Source organism: Anomaloglossus baeobatrachus, chromosome 4 (assembly GCF_048569485.1).
Source record: "Anomaloglossus baeobatrachus isolate aAnoBae1 chromosome 4, aAnoBae1.hap1, whole genome shotgun sequence".
Lineage (NCBI taxonomy): Eukaryota > Metazoa > Chordata > Amphibia > Anura > Aromobatidae > Anomaloglossus > Anomaloglossus baeobatrachus.
This window is the reverse complement of record NC_134356.1, coordinates 676,989,318-677,005,611: the sequence shown is the minus strand read 5'-3', so window position 1 is coordinate 677,005,611 and position 16,294 is coordinate 676,989,318. Positions and strand designations below refer to the sequence as shown.

The following is a 16,294-nucleotide window of genomic DNA, read 5'->3' as shown; positions in this document are numbered from 1 at the left end:
CGCTGTCATCTGTGCAGTGCCCGTAATATAGCCGCACAAGAGGTTAAAATAAGCCAGTGCCTTGGCACCCTTACTCTTTAAGAGCAGACAACAGCCTGTCGTCCGCAGAGTAATCAGTGAGGGTATACAGCCAAAAACAAATAATGCTGCCGAACAGTGAAATCATATACCATATAAATAAACACATATATATATATATATATATATATATATATATATATATATATATATATATAATATATATATATATAATATATATATATATATATATATATATATATATATATATATATATATATATATATATATATATATATATATATATATATATATATATATATATATATATATACACACACACTGCGGCACCAAGGGGGGACAACACCTGAAAAACTGGTGCCCCCCAGTGCTCAGTGAGGGGGAAGGAGGATACCAACGTATGCTCCAGCCCTCCCTGCCGACGTCCAGTCGGCCGTCCCGTCGTTACCCCTGACTGGCAGGCTCCAGAACGGGAGTATATGGCACTAGGCCGTAAGAGCCAGGAACTAAATTTAAAAACGCGGCCGGCAGACATGGCGCGGTCGGCGCGGTAGTCCCAGTCTCACAAACCAGTCAGCAACCGCTGCGGCATTTGTAACACAGATGCTGCATGCACTGTCCCTCAGGGGACACAGCGTACGTTATGATGCAGGGCTCTGTCTGCGGGAATCCGGTGGTCTATAGTGATCAGTGAGGGGGGGCGGAGGACAGCGAGGTGTGCTCCAGCCCTCACTGTCGGCAACATACCGACCATCCCGCCCTTCTCCCTGACTGGCAGGCTCAGGGGCGGGAGTTTAACACACTAGGCCGCAAAAGCCGGGAACTAAAGTAAAAACCGCGGCCGGCAAACAGGCACGTTCAGCGCGGTAGTCCCGGACAAAAAATGCACACCGCAGTCGCAGCTGCGTCTGAGGCCAAGGTGCTTCATGCACCGTCCCAACGGGGACACAGAGTACCTGTAGATGCAGGGCCATGTCCCTGACGATACTCCGTCTCCTGTCCGGCAGGGGCTGCGGATGTGGCTTGTAGCCACCAGATTCTCTGCCCCGGGTCTCCCTCAGCTGCAGCCAGAAGTTGCTGAAAAACATGGCTGACGGCGTTCTCTGAGGAGGAGGGAGGCGTGGGCGTAGTCACAAAAAAGTGCGGGAATCTGGTGCCCCAGCGTGGGTAGTGAGGGGGGCGGAGAACAGCTCAATGTACTACAGCCCTCACTGTCGGCGTCATACCGACCGTCCCGCCCTTTTCCCTGACTGGCAGGTCTGGGGGCGGGAGAATCCCATACTAGGCCGCAAAAGCCGGGGACTAAAGTTAAAATCGCGGCCGGCAGTGCACGGTCGGCGCGGTAGTCCCGGACCCATACGCACGCCACAGTCGCTGCAGCGTCTGGGCCCAAGGTGCTTTATGCGCCGTCCCAACGGGGACACAGAGGACCTGGAATATGCGGTACTAGGCCGCAGAAGCCGGGGACTAGAGTTATAAGCGCGGCCGGCAACAAGCGCGGTCAGCGCGGTAGTCCCGGCGCACTAACACGCCCAGTAGTGCTGCAGCGTGTATGACACAAGCGCTCCATGCGCCGTCCCCGAGGGGACACAGAGTACCTCACAGTAGCAGGGCCATGTCCCTGACGATATCCAGCTCCTGTCCAGCAGATTCCCCAGGGGCTGCGGAGGGAGCACGGTCCCAGTGTCTGGAGACCGATTATGGATCCCACTTCACCCAGAGCCCTGCAGGGATGGGGAAGGGAAACAGCATGTGGGCTCCTGCCTATGTACCCGCAATGGGTACCTCAACCTTAACAGCACCGCCGACCAGAGTGGGGTGAGAAGGGAGCATGCTGGGAGCCCTATATGGGCCCACTTTTCTTCCATCCGAAATAGTCAGCAGCTGCTGCTGACTAAGTTGTGGAGCTATGCGTGCATGTGTGCCTCCTTCGCACAAAGCATAAAAACTGAGGAGCCCGTGATGCACGGGAGGGTGTATAGCAGAGGGGAGGGGTTTACACTTTTGAGTGTAGTGCTTTGTGTGGCCTCCGGAGGCAGTAGCTATACACCCAATTGTCTGGGTCTCCCAATGGAGCGACAAAGAAAATGAGTTTATAAAGAGGTACCTTTTTGGCTTCGGATTCTATAAATGTGACACGGGGGCGGGCAGCCTGGCGTCCGTTATTCTGCCCCCTGGTCCTGTATGCCGCCCCCATCGCTGATTTCCATACTTTTGGACGCCGCCCACTGCTCCAGCCATCCCCGCACATGCCCAGTGCCAGTCTCACGGGATTGAGCAGTGTGACCGCTGGTGACGTGTGCGCAGACAAGTGATTATGGGCGGGACTGTGACTGTTATCAGCAAGTACCCGCCCATAATCTCGTGAGCGCGCAAACCTCTCCAGCGGTCACACTGTGCTCAGTGTAGATGATAGACTGTATGGGCTGCTTCCAGGGATGACGTCCCTTTGTCACGTGATAGTATTTTGAACACTCCCCTATCACGTGACAAAGGGACGTCATCCCTGGAAGCAGCCCATACAGTCTAGCATCTACCCTGAGCACAGTGTGACCGCTGGAGAGGTTTGTGCGCTCACGAGATTATGGGCGGGTACTTGCTAACAGTCACAGTCCCGCCCATAATCACTTGTCTGCGCACACGTCACCAGCGGTCACACTGCTCAGTCCCGTGAGACTGGCACTGGGCATGCGCGGGGATGGCTGGAGCAGTGGGCGGCATCCAAAAGTATGGAAATCAGCGATGGGGGCGGCATACAGGACCAGGGGGCAGAATAACGGCCATCAGGCTGCCCGCCCCCGTGTCACATTTATAGAATCCGAAGCCAAAAAGGTACCTCTTTATAAACTCATTTTTTTTGGTCAGAAAGGGGGCACAATAATAACAGGGACCTTTCTAGAATGCAGCCCAGGAGCTGCAGAGGGGGAATCTGTTAGGTTTTAGGGGAAATTTCTGCTGACAGGTTCCCTTTAACAAGTTGGGTGCCAAATAGAGTATTCGACTTTGCAGCCCCTTCTTCCTCGTCTGTCTAGTTCTCCACGAAAAATTTGGTTAAAAAAAAAAAAAAAAGTCCAAGAGTCTGAGGGCAAGATATGGGAATAGGCCACTAAAGAACATACGTTAGGATGGAAAGGAGGAGATCTACCGTATAGAATGGTGCAGCATGAGAGAAGCTTTGGAGGATGTGTCTTTGGTGAGGGGAAAACATGATGACGTCACGGATGGTTAGGGTTGTAAACAAGGAGAGATGAACGAACGTGTAGCCTATCCAAAACCAAGAGAGATCACAAGCCCGACCAGTCCCCCGCCTCAGCAATGATTGATGGCGTCACACTGACGTGTCACCGACTCCTCCGCTTGTTGAAGGTCAAGCAACACCGTTCACTATAGAACCCTGTACACATTAGATGAGCGCTAGCCAATCTGAAGATGTTGTAGGTCACATAGGAGTATGTGGAGCCTCGACCGGTAGAAGACATTAAAGCGCTCAGCCACCAGCAGAGGTCACACGCTGGACACCAGGACCAGAGCATCATGTAGGATCATAACGTTCAGGGTGCAGCCACCTCTACCGGTGCCGGCTGTATGACCACAGCCGGCACCATCAGCAGACACTAATCCCTAATGAAGCCGGAACGCTCTCTAACCCGACACTTAATACCCCTTTTAGGTTCGGAACTTATTCCCCACCCACGTGATGAGGGATAACTTCACGACTGTCAAGACCCCCACCAATCTCAGATGTGTGCACTGCTGCTCCATTCATTCTTGTGGGAGGACGGAAGAGGGCGTAGTTCACCCATGGGTAGGGGCTCACGTCTAAACTTGAGAATACCCTTTTAAAGATCTATAGCCATGTACTATTAGGTTTGTTAAGACCCCCCCTTCTATAACAATTGGGAGACCCCCGGCTGCTGAGATCGGAGATGCTGCTTGGTGCATCTACTGCTGCCTGGTCTCATCTTTTGTCTCCTATTATCCTACCTGTACAGATCACTTTACAGCAGCTGTAAAGAGTAGTTAAGCGCAAGGAATCCCACCTTTTCGCAGATTGCCCGTGTGCAATCACAACAGGACACTGGATTTTAGTTGGGGGGGGGGGGGGGGGGGGAACTTGGGTTCTTCACTAATAAAATACAATAGTTTTAAAAAATACAACTTTATTTACAGGGAAAAAAAAAAAAGACAAAACAATATAAAATGATGCAGAGAATGGACACTAAGAACCCCCCGGTATATAACACAGACTGTATAAATAGACCCCCAATAAGAACCAGACCTTTATATATTACATCATATTTACACCACACTCCGGCAGCACTACAACACTCAGCAAGCCCTCACACCCACAGACCGTCCGGACGGGTGCTCGCTGTCCAGCACCGGAAAACAAAGATGGAGGACGGCACCCGACACATAGGAGCTGGAGAGGAAAAAGGGTGAGGAAGCGCCCCAATAAGTCACAAACCCAGAATACATGGTAATGTCCTCTACTCCGACAACTGCGTAAGTGCTGAAGTCCACACACATTTTGCCACATGAGCGCTGAAGCCAATCAGTGGAACAGAACGGCGGTGTGGTATGCCTCCGGTGGATGTAGCAAGACATAGGAGGCCGGAGTGTAACAGTTGGGTCTCGCTCACCGGATGCTCGGAGGAGGGGTGCGTTACTTCGTCTGACCGGAGTTGTAGGCGGGAGGCAGAATACGCCGGGAGTTGGCCTTCACCCACGGGTGCTCCATGATGCCCTTGAGCGAGAGGCGCTGCGCAGGAACGTACCGCAGGAGTTTACTGATGAGATCCTTGGATCCATCAGACAGGAAGGATGGAAACTGGAGGTCGACCTAAAAAACAAGAGAATTGTGACCTCCACCTTCCTTCGTGAGCACAGGACAAGAGGACAGCTCCACATACCTTCACTATCCTGCGATGGGTCTCCGAGTGAGAGGGGCTCTCAAAAGGGGGCACACCCACGAGGAACTCGTAACACAGCACTCCCGCGCACCACAGGTCCACCTTCTCATCGTGGGTCCTCCCCTCGATCATTTCCGGGGGCAGGTAGTCCAGAGTCCCGCACATTGTCCGACGCCTGGTGACCACAGAATACATGCCATTACTACTGGTCCCCCAATGAGCGGCCCACCCATCACCAGTGCCCATCAGATAACATACTTGAGTGAGGGGGCGTGGACAGACCACCCGAAGTCTGCGATCTTCAGCTCCCCCTTGAATCCCATGAGCAGGTTCTCAGGCTTGATGTCCCGGTGAATAACCTTCCTCTCGTGGCAGTAATGGAGGGCGTCTGCCAGCTCCTCGATAAACTGCAGAGAACATGAGGAGAGCCATGCTGACCTTAATGATATACAATGGAGCGATATTAAGGGGTTTTTTAGGACTTAAAGGGGTTGTCCATTTCCAGGACAACCCCCTTCTGGTTTTCCATCGTAATTAAAATGGGATACAACCCCTTTAAAATCAATTTCAAATTAGTGGGGCCTGCCCCTGTGACTACATGGAATCTGTCAGTGCCTAGCATGGGTTAAGTTTCTTAAAATTCAGCCAGACCTGATCGCCTGTTTATGAACAGGCGATAAGCCCCTCATTGTTTCTACAAGACTCTTAGGAGTCTAGTGTTAGGCTGTGTCCACGGGAGAATGTAGCTGCGGATTTTTCTGCATCAAAATCCGCAGCTTTACCGCAAGCACCTTTTCAAAGGTGCGGATTTGCCGCGGATTTTTTTCTTTTTCCCAATTTTAAAGCCAAAATCCGGATGAAAATCCGCAACAATAATTGACATGTTGCAGATTTTTCCGGATCAAAATCCGCTGCGGAAAAATCCGCAGCGTGGGCACAGCATTTCCAAAATGCCATAGAAATGGCTGGGAAGTGCCTGAGCTGCAGATTTTCGGGAAATCCGTGGCTTTTCCGCGAAAAATCCGTTGCAAAATCCGCGCATTTTCCGCAGCGTGGGCACATAGCCTTAAAGTTCTTGTTGACTCATGTAATTGCCTTGTCCAGTGAAGGTCAGACACCCAGACCAATCAATTATGTGCACCTCCCATTGTATTACTATGTGTATTACTATATGTGATGTAACTTCGCTGTCTCTCCCTCGTCTCTGCCAGAGATCATTACTACTAGGGATATTTTGTATTTGGCTTGAATTCTAGCCAATAAGAGCCCAGTCTTAGCCACCAATCGTGAAGACCCCAATGGTCTGAATGGAGAGCTCAGGGGTATAAGAAGGAGGTCTGTTCATTGCCCGGGTAGACTCTTGCTACATGATACAAATCTAGGACCTGCGGATCTGATTGGCAAGCCATAGCTGAACCTGGATTATAACACTACATGGACTTCAGCATCGAATGCAAGGATTCGGCTGAGATATCAGAGACTACCTAAGGCTATGTGCACACGTTGCCTTTTTTTCAGCGCGGAAAAAAAAACACCGCACCCTCTGGCAAAGGGGAGAATTGTAAACCATGCTTTTTTGAGAAAAACGCATCGAAAACGCATGCGTTTTTCATGCAGTTTTCATGCGTTTTTCATGCGTTTTTTTAGGTGCGTTTTTTAAGACTTGTCAGTGTTAATAAAGTTGGTTGAACGCAGACCTTTGGGAAAAAAAACCCTGTGATGTCATTTCCTTCTCCACATTCTGTTTGGATAAATGGGAGGGCTTGGAATGGAAGGAGCACCATTTGAATTTTGGAAAAGTTGAAATAAACTTCGCGCACCAAGCCCCTTGGGTACCTATACGTCAGAAAACCCCCACAATTGACCCCATTTTGGAATCTGCACCCCTCAAGGATTTTATTCAGGAGTATATTAAGCATTTTGAATCCACAGCTACTTCCCCCCAAAATGTTGCTGTAGCAACAATATTCTCACTTTTAGGCCCGTTTCACACGTCAGTGAAAAACAGTGACGTTTTTCACTGGCTTGTAAAACACGCACATGTCCCTCCGTGTGCCGTGAATCACGGCACACGTGGGTTGTCTAAGTGCAATCCGGGCTCCGTTCTCCGTGGCCCGTGATTGCACTCAGTAATCATCTCACCTGCTCCCGCTCCCCATGGTGCTGATCGCTCCCACGGTGCAGCATCCGGCCGGCGCTGACCCCCGCAGCAGCTGCTTCCGGGTCGGCTGTGTCGCACATCATGAATATGCGCGACAATAATGAGCCGGCTCAGAAGCAGCAGGGAGGACGGGCTGCAGAGGACATCGCTGGACGCCGGGTGAGTTAAAATGGTTTTTATTTTAAATGCACGTTTTTTTCTGGCACGTGTTTCACGGATCACACCACTGCGTGGTCCGTGGAACATTAGTGATGCCAGAAAAAAATGGACATGTCTCCGTGCAGCAATCACGCACACGCTGCATGGAGACACGTGCAGTGACAAATCACTGACGTGTGAGCAGACCCATTCATTATAATGTGTCTGCGTATGTCAGCGATTCTGGTACGTTTAAAAAAAAAAAAAAAAAAAAAAAAAAAAGCACAAACGTCCCAGAATCACTGACGTGTGAAACAGGCCTAAGGCTATGTGGCCATGATCCAGCGACACGGCGTCTAGTACACAGTGCCAGCCTTCCTGCAGCTGCCCATGCCCACGATTTGGGTTCAGGCTGCTGTGGAGCTCTATGCTACCTGCAGAGAACACTCTCGTCTCCGCAGCATAAATTGACATGCTGAGGCTCGGGAAGCCACGCTACCGGTCAGTTTATGCTGTGGAGAAAAGAAGCACAGTGGGCATGGGATCTCCCAAAATCCTTCCACTGTGCTTCTACTGCACAACGCAGCGTAATGGACGCAGGGAAAACACTCAGCGCCCAAACCACTGCAAAACCTGATTGTGGGCACACAGCGTAAAAAGAGTCAATGGATGAAGGGATCTCAAATATATATAACGTCCCACCCCCGCCTGCATATTCTAAGCTGGCACCTTTAGTACCTTTCATGTGGCACTAAAGGGTGCCTAGCTTAGTATTTATAAAAAAAAAAAAAAAAAAAAAAAAAAAAAAAATGAAAAAAATGGCGTGGGGTCCCCCCTATTTTTGATAGCCAGTCAGGGTAAAGCAGACAGCTGTAGCCTGCAAACCACAGCTGGCAGCTTCATCTTGTCTGGTGATCAATTTGGAGGGCTCCCCAGGCGTTTTTTTTTTATTTATAAATAAAGTGTTAAAAAAAAATAAAAACAACGTGGGGTCCCCCCAAATTAGATCACCAGCCAAGGTGAAGCTGACAGCTGGGGTCTGGTATTCTCAGGGTGGGAAGAGCCATGGTTATTGGACTCTTCCCAGCCTAAAAATAGCAGGCCGCAGCCGCCCCAGAAGTGGCGCATCCATTAGATGCGCCAATCCTGGAATTCGCCCCAACTCATCCCGCGCCCTGGTGCGTTGGCAAACGGGGTAATAAATGGGGTTGATACCAGATGTGTAATGTCACCTGGCATCAAGCCCAGCAATTAGTGATGTCACGGCGTCTATCCGATACCAGACATAACTAATTGACAGTAAACAAAAGCAAAATAAAATGACAAAAAAATGTTTTATTAGAAAAAACACTCCCCAAATCATTCCCTTGTTCTCCAATAATAAAAAAAATTTGAAAAAAAATGGGTCCACAGAAATCCATTTGGACGTCCCACGTCGCCTCTGGACCTTCTAGAATATGGGGGCACGTTCAGGGAACGTATCCCCCATTTTCTAGGAGGGCAGACCCTCCATTTGAGGAGAGTGGGTGCCAAAAATCTGCACCCACTCTCCCCGGGTCACAGCTGCAGAGTGCCGAGCAGCCAGCACAGCTCTCTGAACACAGTGCTGGCTGTCAGCTGCTCTGCACATGTGACCGGCGTCTGCTGTGAAGGAGGAGGGGGCCGCGGGGGATCAGCGCTGCGACCGGACACGTAAGGGGGAATACCGGGGGAATAGGGGGAGACCTGGCAGGGCCTGGGGGGCATTTTTCTGTCACATGTCTCAAGGCACATGCGACAGAAATCATAGGCGCAGAGCGGCCGGTGCGCTACTGTGCGCGCGGCCATGTTGGATTTTCAGGAGGGGGGTCGGGGCGGGCACTTTGACGACACCGGGGGCTTCCCAGGACTTTGCCAGGAAGTGAGGTCAACAGGAAACCTCTTGACCTCACTTCCAGGTAAATGCGTGCGTTCTGGCATGCCGACAAAGGCCGCGGACCGCAACAAAAAAGCAGCTCACTGCGGTGTAGCTGCGTTCTGACCTCACATCATTGATTAAATGGGGGAGAGAACGCAGCCACACCGCACAAAAGAAGTGACATGCTGCTTTTCTTTCCGCACCGATTTTTGGCATCCAAAACGCTGCGTTTAGAAACGCAGCGTGTGCACTGATTTTTCGGCTTTCTCATACACTTTGCTGGGAAAGCTGAACGCATGCAATTTGCCACTGAAACGCTGCGGTTCTAAACGCAGCGTTTCCGCGGTAAAAAACGCAACGTGTGCACACAGCCTAAGGAAGGAATCCAGCTTGGGACAATCCAGTCACCTGACTACAGACTTTGCAGACCTCAGCCAGCTTCCTAAATCTGGCGTTATTCCATTCTCGGTGGGTGCCCGCTGAAAGCGGGGTGCTGCTAGATTGGAGTAAGTAGCCCTGGAAGTTCTGAGGCACGGACATTGTAATCCCTGCTGAGCAGCGGAAGGGGGAGACCCTGTTCCTGGTTACATTTGTGTGTTTTGCTGGTTATGTGCCGTTGTTTGGGGATCCAATGAAGTCTTAATATTGTGGTTCCCTCACCCTGTGTTGTCTGAGTAGTGTTCCGTCCACGGTAAAGGAGGCCGGCGTTCAGTTGGGATGAGCCCTGAGCCATGCTGTCTTTCTAAAGGCAGCCGGACCAGCAGACGAGAGCCCCCACCGCCCCCCCCCCTGCCCAGTGTCCTCCACAGGAGAGCCCCCACGACCCCCCCCAGTGTCCTCCACAGCCCCCTCCACCACTCATTGTGTAGTGGCAGATTTCAGTACTGCAGCTCGGCTCCTATTGAAGTAACGGATCTGAGCTGCAGTACCCAAGAATGGCCACTAGACTAGGTGGTTCACTTCTCGTCCAGCTGCTGTGGGAGCAATCAGGTGATGGACCCCCCTACCCAACATCGAAGCCCTTTCTTCGGAATTGGGCAACCCTGTGCTGGTGCGGAGCGGAGCGGTGAGGTTTTGGATATGGCGGGTAACTCACCGTGGCGCTCCTTTGCTCGTTGAAGCGGCCGTATTTCTGCAGCTCCTTGTACAGCTCCCCCCGGGGGGCGAATTCCAGCATCAGGTAGATGCGCTTCTTATCATGGAAGTAGTTGTACATGTGCAGGATGTTGGGGTGTCTGCGGAAGAAACCAGCCGAGAGAAGTCAGACGTGGCGGAGACTCATGCCCCAAACTTTGAGTAAGACTGTTCCACCCCTCCCTGCAGACCCCCGCCCCCCCGTATGATGGAGAGGGGCCACGTACCGGAGGTGGGACTGGATCTCGATCTCTCTCCGCAGCTGGTGCTCCACGCCTTCCTTCTCCAGCTGGGACTTGAACAGGACTTTCAGGGCCACGATGAACTTGCTCTGCTTGTCTCGGGCCAGGTACACGTTGCCGAATTTGCCTTTGCCCAGAGGACGCCCGATGTCAAAGTCCTCGATGGTGAATTTCTTCTTGGGGCTGGAAGGACAAGAACCGCAAGAAATCTCAGAAGAGGCGCGACCAGAACTGGGCCGGTCGTCGCAGTTATTTGATTGACAGATCATGGACCAGGCCATGGCACAGCGCTCCTCTCAGGGCAGACGCCGGCTGTATTACGCTGCTGGCATATGGAGCTAGCCCCAGCCTCTGCTGTCATCCGGGCGTTCCTAATTTCTGCGCCTATGGGATGTTTTTGAAAACAATTCGCTTGCCCCTTTTTATTCCGTAAACCCTCTCCTGTCACCAGCAGACGAGAGAGGAACGAGAGTGCACTGACACTGTGCGCCGGGCTCCGACAGTGCCAGTGCCTGCTGGGTAATGATACTCAACGGATTGCAACTCACTGGGCAGACACCGATGCCCCCCATTATTTACATATGTAATAACTGGTTGCCATGGTAACAGGAGCATCGCAATCACACGTTGGGGAGAAGGAGGGCAATAGGCAAAAAAAACCTTCCCCCCTTCTCCTTTCCCAACTTAGATGCCACGGTCACTACTGACAATGACATCTGAGGTGAAGCTGTCGCACTCAGATCAAGCCCTGGTGTCGGCTGTGTAACGCAGCTTGTACCCATGATGTCACCCTTTCCGCTGTGCCAATAAAGGGTTAGCGGGACACTCCGATAACTGCTTATTGCCTATGCACAGGAGAAAATCCCCACTATGTCAGTGCAGGTACAGCAATGTGCCAGGAGAGGGATCCCACACACCCCCCCCCCCCCTATCAGTGCAGGTACAGCAGTGTGCAAGGAGAGGGATCCCACACCCCCCCCCCCCCCTATCAGTGCAGGTACAGCAGTGTGCAAGGAGAGGGATCCCACACCCCCCCTCCCCCCCTATCAGTGCAGGTACAGCAGTGTGCAAGGAGAGGGATCCCACACCCCCCCTCCCCCACTATCAGTGCAGGTACAGCAATGTGCCAGGAGAGGGGTCCCACACCCCCCGCTATCAGTGCAGGTACAGCAATGTGCCAGGAGAGGGGACCCACGCCCCCCGCTATCAGTGCAGGTACAGCAATGTGCCAGGAGAGGGGTCCCACGCCCCCCCGCTATCAGTGCAGGTACAGCAATGTGCCAGGAGAGGGGTCCCATGCCCCCCCCGCTATCAATGCAGGTACAGCAATGTGCCAGGAGAGGGGTCCCATGCCCCCCCCGCTATCAATGCAGGTACAGCAATGTGCCAGGAGAGGGGTCCCACGCTATCAGTGCAGGTACAGCAATGTGCCAGGAGAGGGGTCCCGCACCCTCCGCTATCAGTGCAGGTACAGCAATGTGCCAGGAGAGGGGTCCCACGCCCCCCCGCTATCAGTGCAGGTACAGCAATGTGCCAGGAGAGGGGTCCCATGCCCCCCCCGCTATCAATGCAGGTACAGCAATGTGCCAGGAGAGGGGTCCCATGCCCCCCCCGCTATCAATGCAGGTACAGCAATGTGCCAGGAGAGGGGTCCCACGCCCCCCGCTATCAGTGCAGGTACAGCAATGTGCCAGGAGAGGGGTCCCACGCCCCCCGCTATCAGTGCAGGTACAGCAATGTGCCAGGAGAGGGGTCCCACGCCCCCCCGCTATCAGTGCAGGTACAGCAATGTGCCAGGAGAGGGGTCCCACGCCCCCCCGCTATCAGTGCAGGTACAGCAATGTGCCAGGAGGGGTCCCACGCCCCCCACTATCAGTGCAGGTACAGCAATGTGCCAGGAGGGGTCCCACGCCCCCCCGCTATCAGTGCAGGTACAGCAATGTGCCAGGAGAGGGGTCCCATGCCCCCCCCGCTATCAATGCAGGTACAGCAATGTGCCAGGAGAGGGGTCCCATGCCCCCCCCGCTATCAATGCAGGTACAGCAATGTGCCAGGAGAGGGGTCCCATGCCCCCCCCGCTATCAATGCAGGTACAGCAATGTGCCAGGAGAGGGGTCCCACGCTATCAGTGCAGGTACAGCAATGTGCCAGGAGAGGGGTCCCACGCCCCCCGCTATCAGTGCAGGTACAGCAATGTGCCAGGAGAGGGGTCCCACGCCCCCCGCTATCAATGCAGGTACAGCAATGTGCCAGGAGAGGGGTCCCACGCCCCCCGCTATCAATGCAGGTACAGCAATGTGCCAGGAGAGGGGTCCCACGCCCCCCGCTATCAATGCAGGTACAGCAATGTGCCAGGAGAGGGGTCCCGCGCCCCCCGCTATCAGTGCAGGTACAGCAATGTGCCAGGAGAGGGGTCCCACACCCCCCGCTATCAATGCAGGTACAGCAATGTGCCAGGAGAGGGGTCCCACGCCCCCCGCTATCAATGCAGGTACAGCAATGTGCCAGGAGAGGGGTCCCACGCCCCCCGCTATCAATGCAGGTACAGCAATGTGCCAGGAGAGGGGTCCCACGCCCCCCGCTATCAATGCAGGTACAGCAATGTGCCAGGAGAGGGGTCCCGCGCCCTCCGCTATCAGTGCAGGTACAGCAATGTGCCAGGAGAGGGGTCCCACGCCCCCCACTATCAATGCAGGTACAGCAATGTGCCAGGAGAGGGGACCCACACCCCCTGCTATCAATGCAGGTACAGCAATGTGCCAGGAGAGGGGTCCCACGCCCCCCGCTATCAATGCAGGTACAGCAATGTGCCAGGAGAGGGGTCCCACGCCCCCCGCTATCAATGCAGGTACAGCAATGTGCCAGGAGAGGGGTCCCACACCCCCTGCTATCAATGCAGGTACAGCAATGTGCCAGGAGAGGGGTTCCACGCCCCCCGCTATCAATGCAGGTACAGCAATGTGCCAGGAGAGGGGTCCCGCACCCCCCCGCTATCAATGCAGGTACAGCAATGTGCCAGGAGAGGGGTCCCACGCCCCCCGCTATCAGTGCAGGTACAGCAATGTGCCAGGAGAGGGGTCCCACGCCCCCCGCTATCAATGCAGGTACAGCAATGTGCCAGGAGAGGGGTCCCGCACCCCCCCGCTATCAGTGCAGGTACAGCAATGTGCCAGGAGAGGGGTCCCACGCCCCCCGCTATCAGTGCAGGTACAGCAATGTGCCAGGAGAGGGGTCCCACGCCCCCCGCTATCAGTGCAGCGGTGAGAAACAAGGAGCACCGTCCGCCACTTACCAGGCCATTGTCTTCTCCCCGTGACTGTCAGATGCTGCCACACGTCCGGCCGTCACTGCACAGGAGAAACAGCCGTTACTAACCCCGGAGACACCGCTGCAGCCTCATTACACTGTTGTAGAGCGGACACAGTGTAACGGAACCTCAGCTGTGAGCAGACCTCACCTGGCACACAGGAGCCGGGGTCCTTCCGCAGCACACGCAGAGGCCCAGACGCACTGGTCGGGGTGACAAACTGCGGAGAGAGGAAAACAAGGGGTTAATAGGAACGAAGGAACGATTGGGGGGGCAGGGGCAGATATAGGGGGCTCCGCACCCCCACACTCACCTTGGAGAAAGGGATCAGGTTCTCCTTATACGACATCCTGTCAACGAGAAAAAACGGTCAGAGAGAATAACCACAAATCCCAGCATGCCCAGCCAGCCATAGCGCCACAGAACAGCCCGCGGGAGGTCAGGGCATGCTGGGACATGTAGTTTTACAGCAGATGAAGACCACTGCCACAAAGGGAAAGTATAAACGGGGCACTAGAGGGGAATACCGCACAATCCAGGCCTCCCATCCCGCGCAGGCGCCATATTCTCCCCTAAGCCCCCGGAGGAGCCGCGCTCGCCGGTTACCTGCTCGGCTCTGCTCCTCTCGCAGACTGAACTCTCCCTCGCTCAATTCAAACCCAAAACCGCCACAACCGGTCACCTGACCAACCCTCCCTCCTCTGATTGGGCGGAAGAAAGATTCACGCGGATTGGTAGACGTCAATTTAAAAGCCAACGCTCGTCTACCCATTGGCCGTGCCGTCGAGAATTCTGATTAGCCTTGCCTGTTTTGTCGGAAGGAAGGTGAGTAATGATTGGTTAACGTATTCTCTTCCCTGATTGGTCGATGGGTTTTGTGACGCTACTGTTGTTATAGGGATGAGGGGAGGAGGGCGTGAGGAGGTGCCGACCGCCATTTTGTTACTGAATGAAATGGAGGTTATTAGTCGGGGGGAGGGGGAGTGAGTGTATGGAAAGTAAACACGACGTGACGGTGACGCAGTGCCGCAGCACAGTCACAACGATATACTGTGTGGAGATATGATAAACTACAGCTCCCAGCATGCATTGCGTGTTCAAAGGTTATATAACTTTATTATTAAAGTTAATACGCACAACACGTAGATAGTAGATACCACTAGTGGTTCAAAATTTTGCAACTTTAACAGCTTTTCTTTTAACACAAAATAATCGTCAGAGGATCGTCTCAGAATATCACGCACCCTGAGTTGTCAGTCAGGGCGGTGCGGGAGCTCGGAGTAATCACACACTCAGCCTCCTCCATTCATCATGTCTGTTTCTCCCGGAGGAGGAACAGGTAAGGATTAACCTCACTGACGATAAGGAGTAACGGGCCGAGCGGCGCCCACCCCGCGGCCTCACCCGGAGCACCTGAGGGCGAGCGGCGGCGCGGGCTCATTAATATGTATACTATGCTAATTAGGCGCAATCGTTACACCGACGCTTGGTGTATTAATCACAAAAAGCTGCGTATTAGTAATCATAAGGTTATCAGTCGGTGATGTGCGATCTCCCAGCATGCACTGCGTGCTCATTAGCATACCGAGCTCAAGTGATTGGCCAACTAAATACTCATTTAAATAAAGACGCCATCACAACATGGTCCTTGATAAAAAGGAAAATGGCGTCAGGCCTGTTTATTTCTGCTGCGTTAGGCCGCCATCTTGTCGTAGCCTCGGCTCCCCCTGGAAATGCCGCCACCAAGGATGGAGGAGCGTCACACCATATAAGGAGACGAGGTGGCCGAGTGGTTAAGGCGATGGACTGCTAATCCATTGTGCTCTGCACGCGTGGGTTCGAATCCCATCCTCGTCGGTATTATTATTGTTTCCTGTTATATTATTGTTGTTGTTATTATTTTTATTATAGTTTATTTCTTTTTTTTATTTATTTAATAAATTATTTTATTTATTGTTATCATTAAAGAGACAGGGACAGCATATCCCTTGTTATATTATTATTATTATTGTTATTGTTTATTTCTTTTTTTTATTTAATAACTTATTTTATTTATTGTTATTATTATTGTTATCATTAAAGGGACAGGGACCACATATCCCTTGTTATATTATTATTATTATTATTATTATTATTATTATTATTATATTTTTTTATTTTTTTTATAGTTTATTTCTTTTTATTTATTTAATAATTTATTTTATTTATTGTTATTATTATTGTTATCATTAAAGGGACAGGGACCGCATATCCCTTGTTATATTATTATTATTATTATTTATTTATAATCATTATTATTATTATTATTATAGTTTCTTTTTTTTATTTATTTAATAATTTATTTTATTTATTGTTATTATTATTATTATTATTATTATTGTTATCATTAAAGGGACAGGGACCGCATATCCCTTGTTATTATTTAATTATTATTATTATAGTTTATTTTTTTATTTAATTTAT

At 51.9% G+C, this 16,294-nt stretch overlaps 1 protein-coding gene and 2 non-coding genes across 4 annotated transcripts; 1 reads left to right on the top strand and 2 right to left on the bottom strand.

Annotated features, from left to right (window-relative positions):
- Window positions 1-4,182: 4,182 nt before the first annotated feature.
- AURKB (aurora kinase B) lies at window positions 4,183-15,197 on the bottom strand. Of its 2 annotated transcripts, none has more exons than XM_075343200.1 (9): window positions 15,076-15,197; window positions 14,145-14,181; window positions 13,982-14,051; window positions 13,817-13,871; window positions 10,510-10,707; window positions 10,245-10,383; window positions 5,211-5,359; window positions 4,953-5,127; window positions 4,183-4,882 (listed from the first exon to the last, which is right to left on the bottom strand). In XM_075343200.1, the coding sequence occupies exons 1-9, from the start codon at window positions 15,135-15,137 to the stop codon at window positions 4,706-4,708; spliced, it is 1,062 nt and encodes a 353-aa protein (XP_075199315.1). In that variant the 5' UTR covers window positions 15,138-15,197; the 3' UTR covers window positions 4,183-4,705. The 2 variants fall into 2 exon arrangements, with proteins under 2 accessions (XP_075199315.1, XP_075199316.1); XM_075343201.1 differs by lacking the exon at window positions 15,076-15,197 and adding an exon at window positions 14,438-14,520.
- LOC142304872 (U8 small nucleolar RNA) lies at window positions 15,059-15,193 on the bottom strand. Its single transcript, XR_012753516.1, has one exon. It is a non-coding gene; the product is annotated as a U8 small nucleolar RNA (small nucleolar RNA).
- Window positions 15,198-15,606: 409 nt separating the features above from the next.
- Window positions 15,607-15,688, top strand: TRNAS-GCU (transfer RNA serine (anticodon GCU)). Its single transcript has one exon. It is a non-coding gene; the product is annotated as a tRNA-Ser (tRNA).
- The last annotated feature ends 606 nt before the right edge of the window (window positions 15,689-16,294 follow it).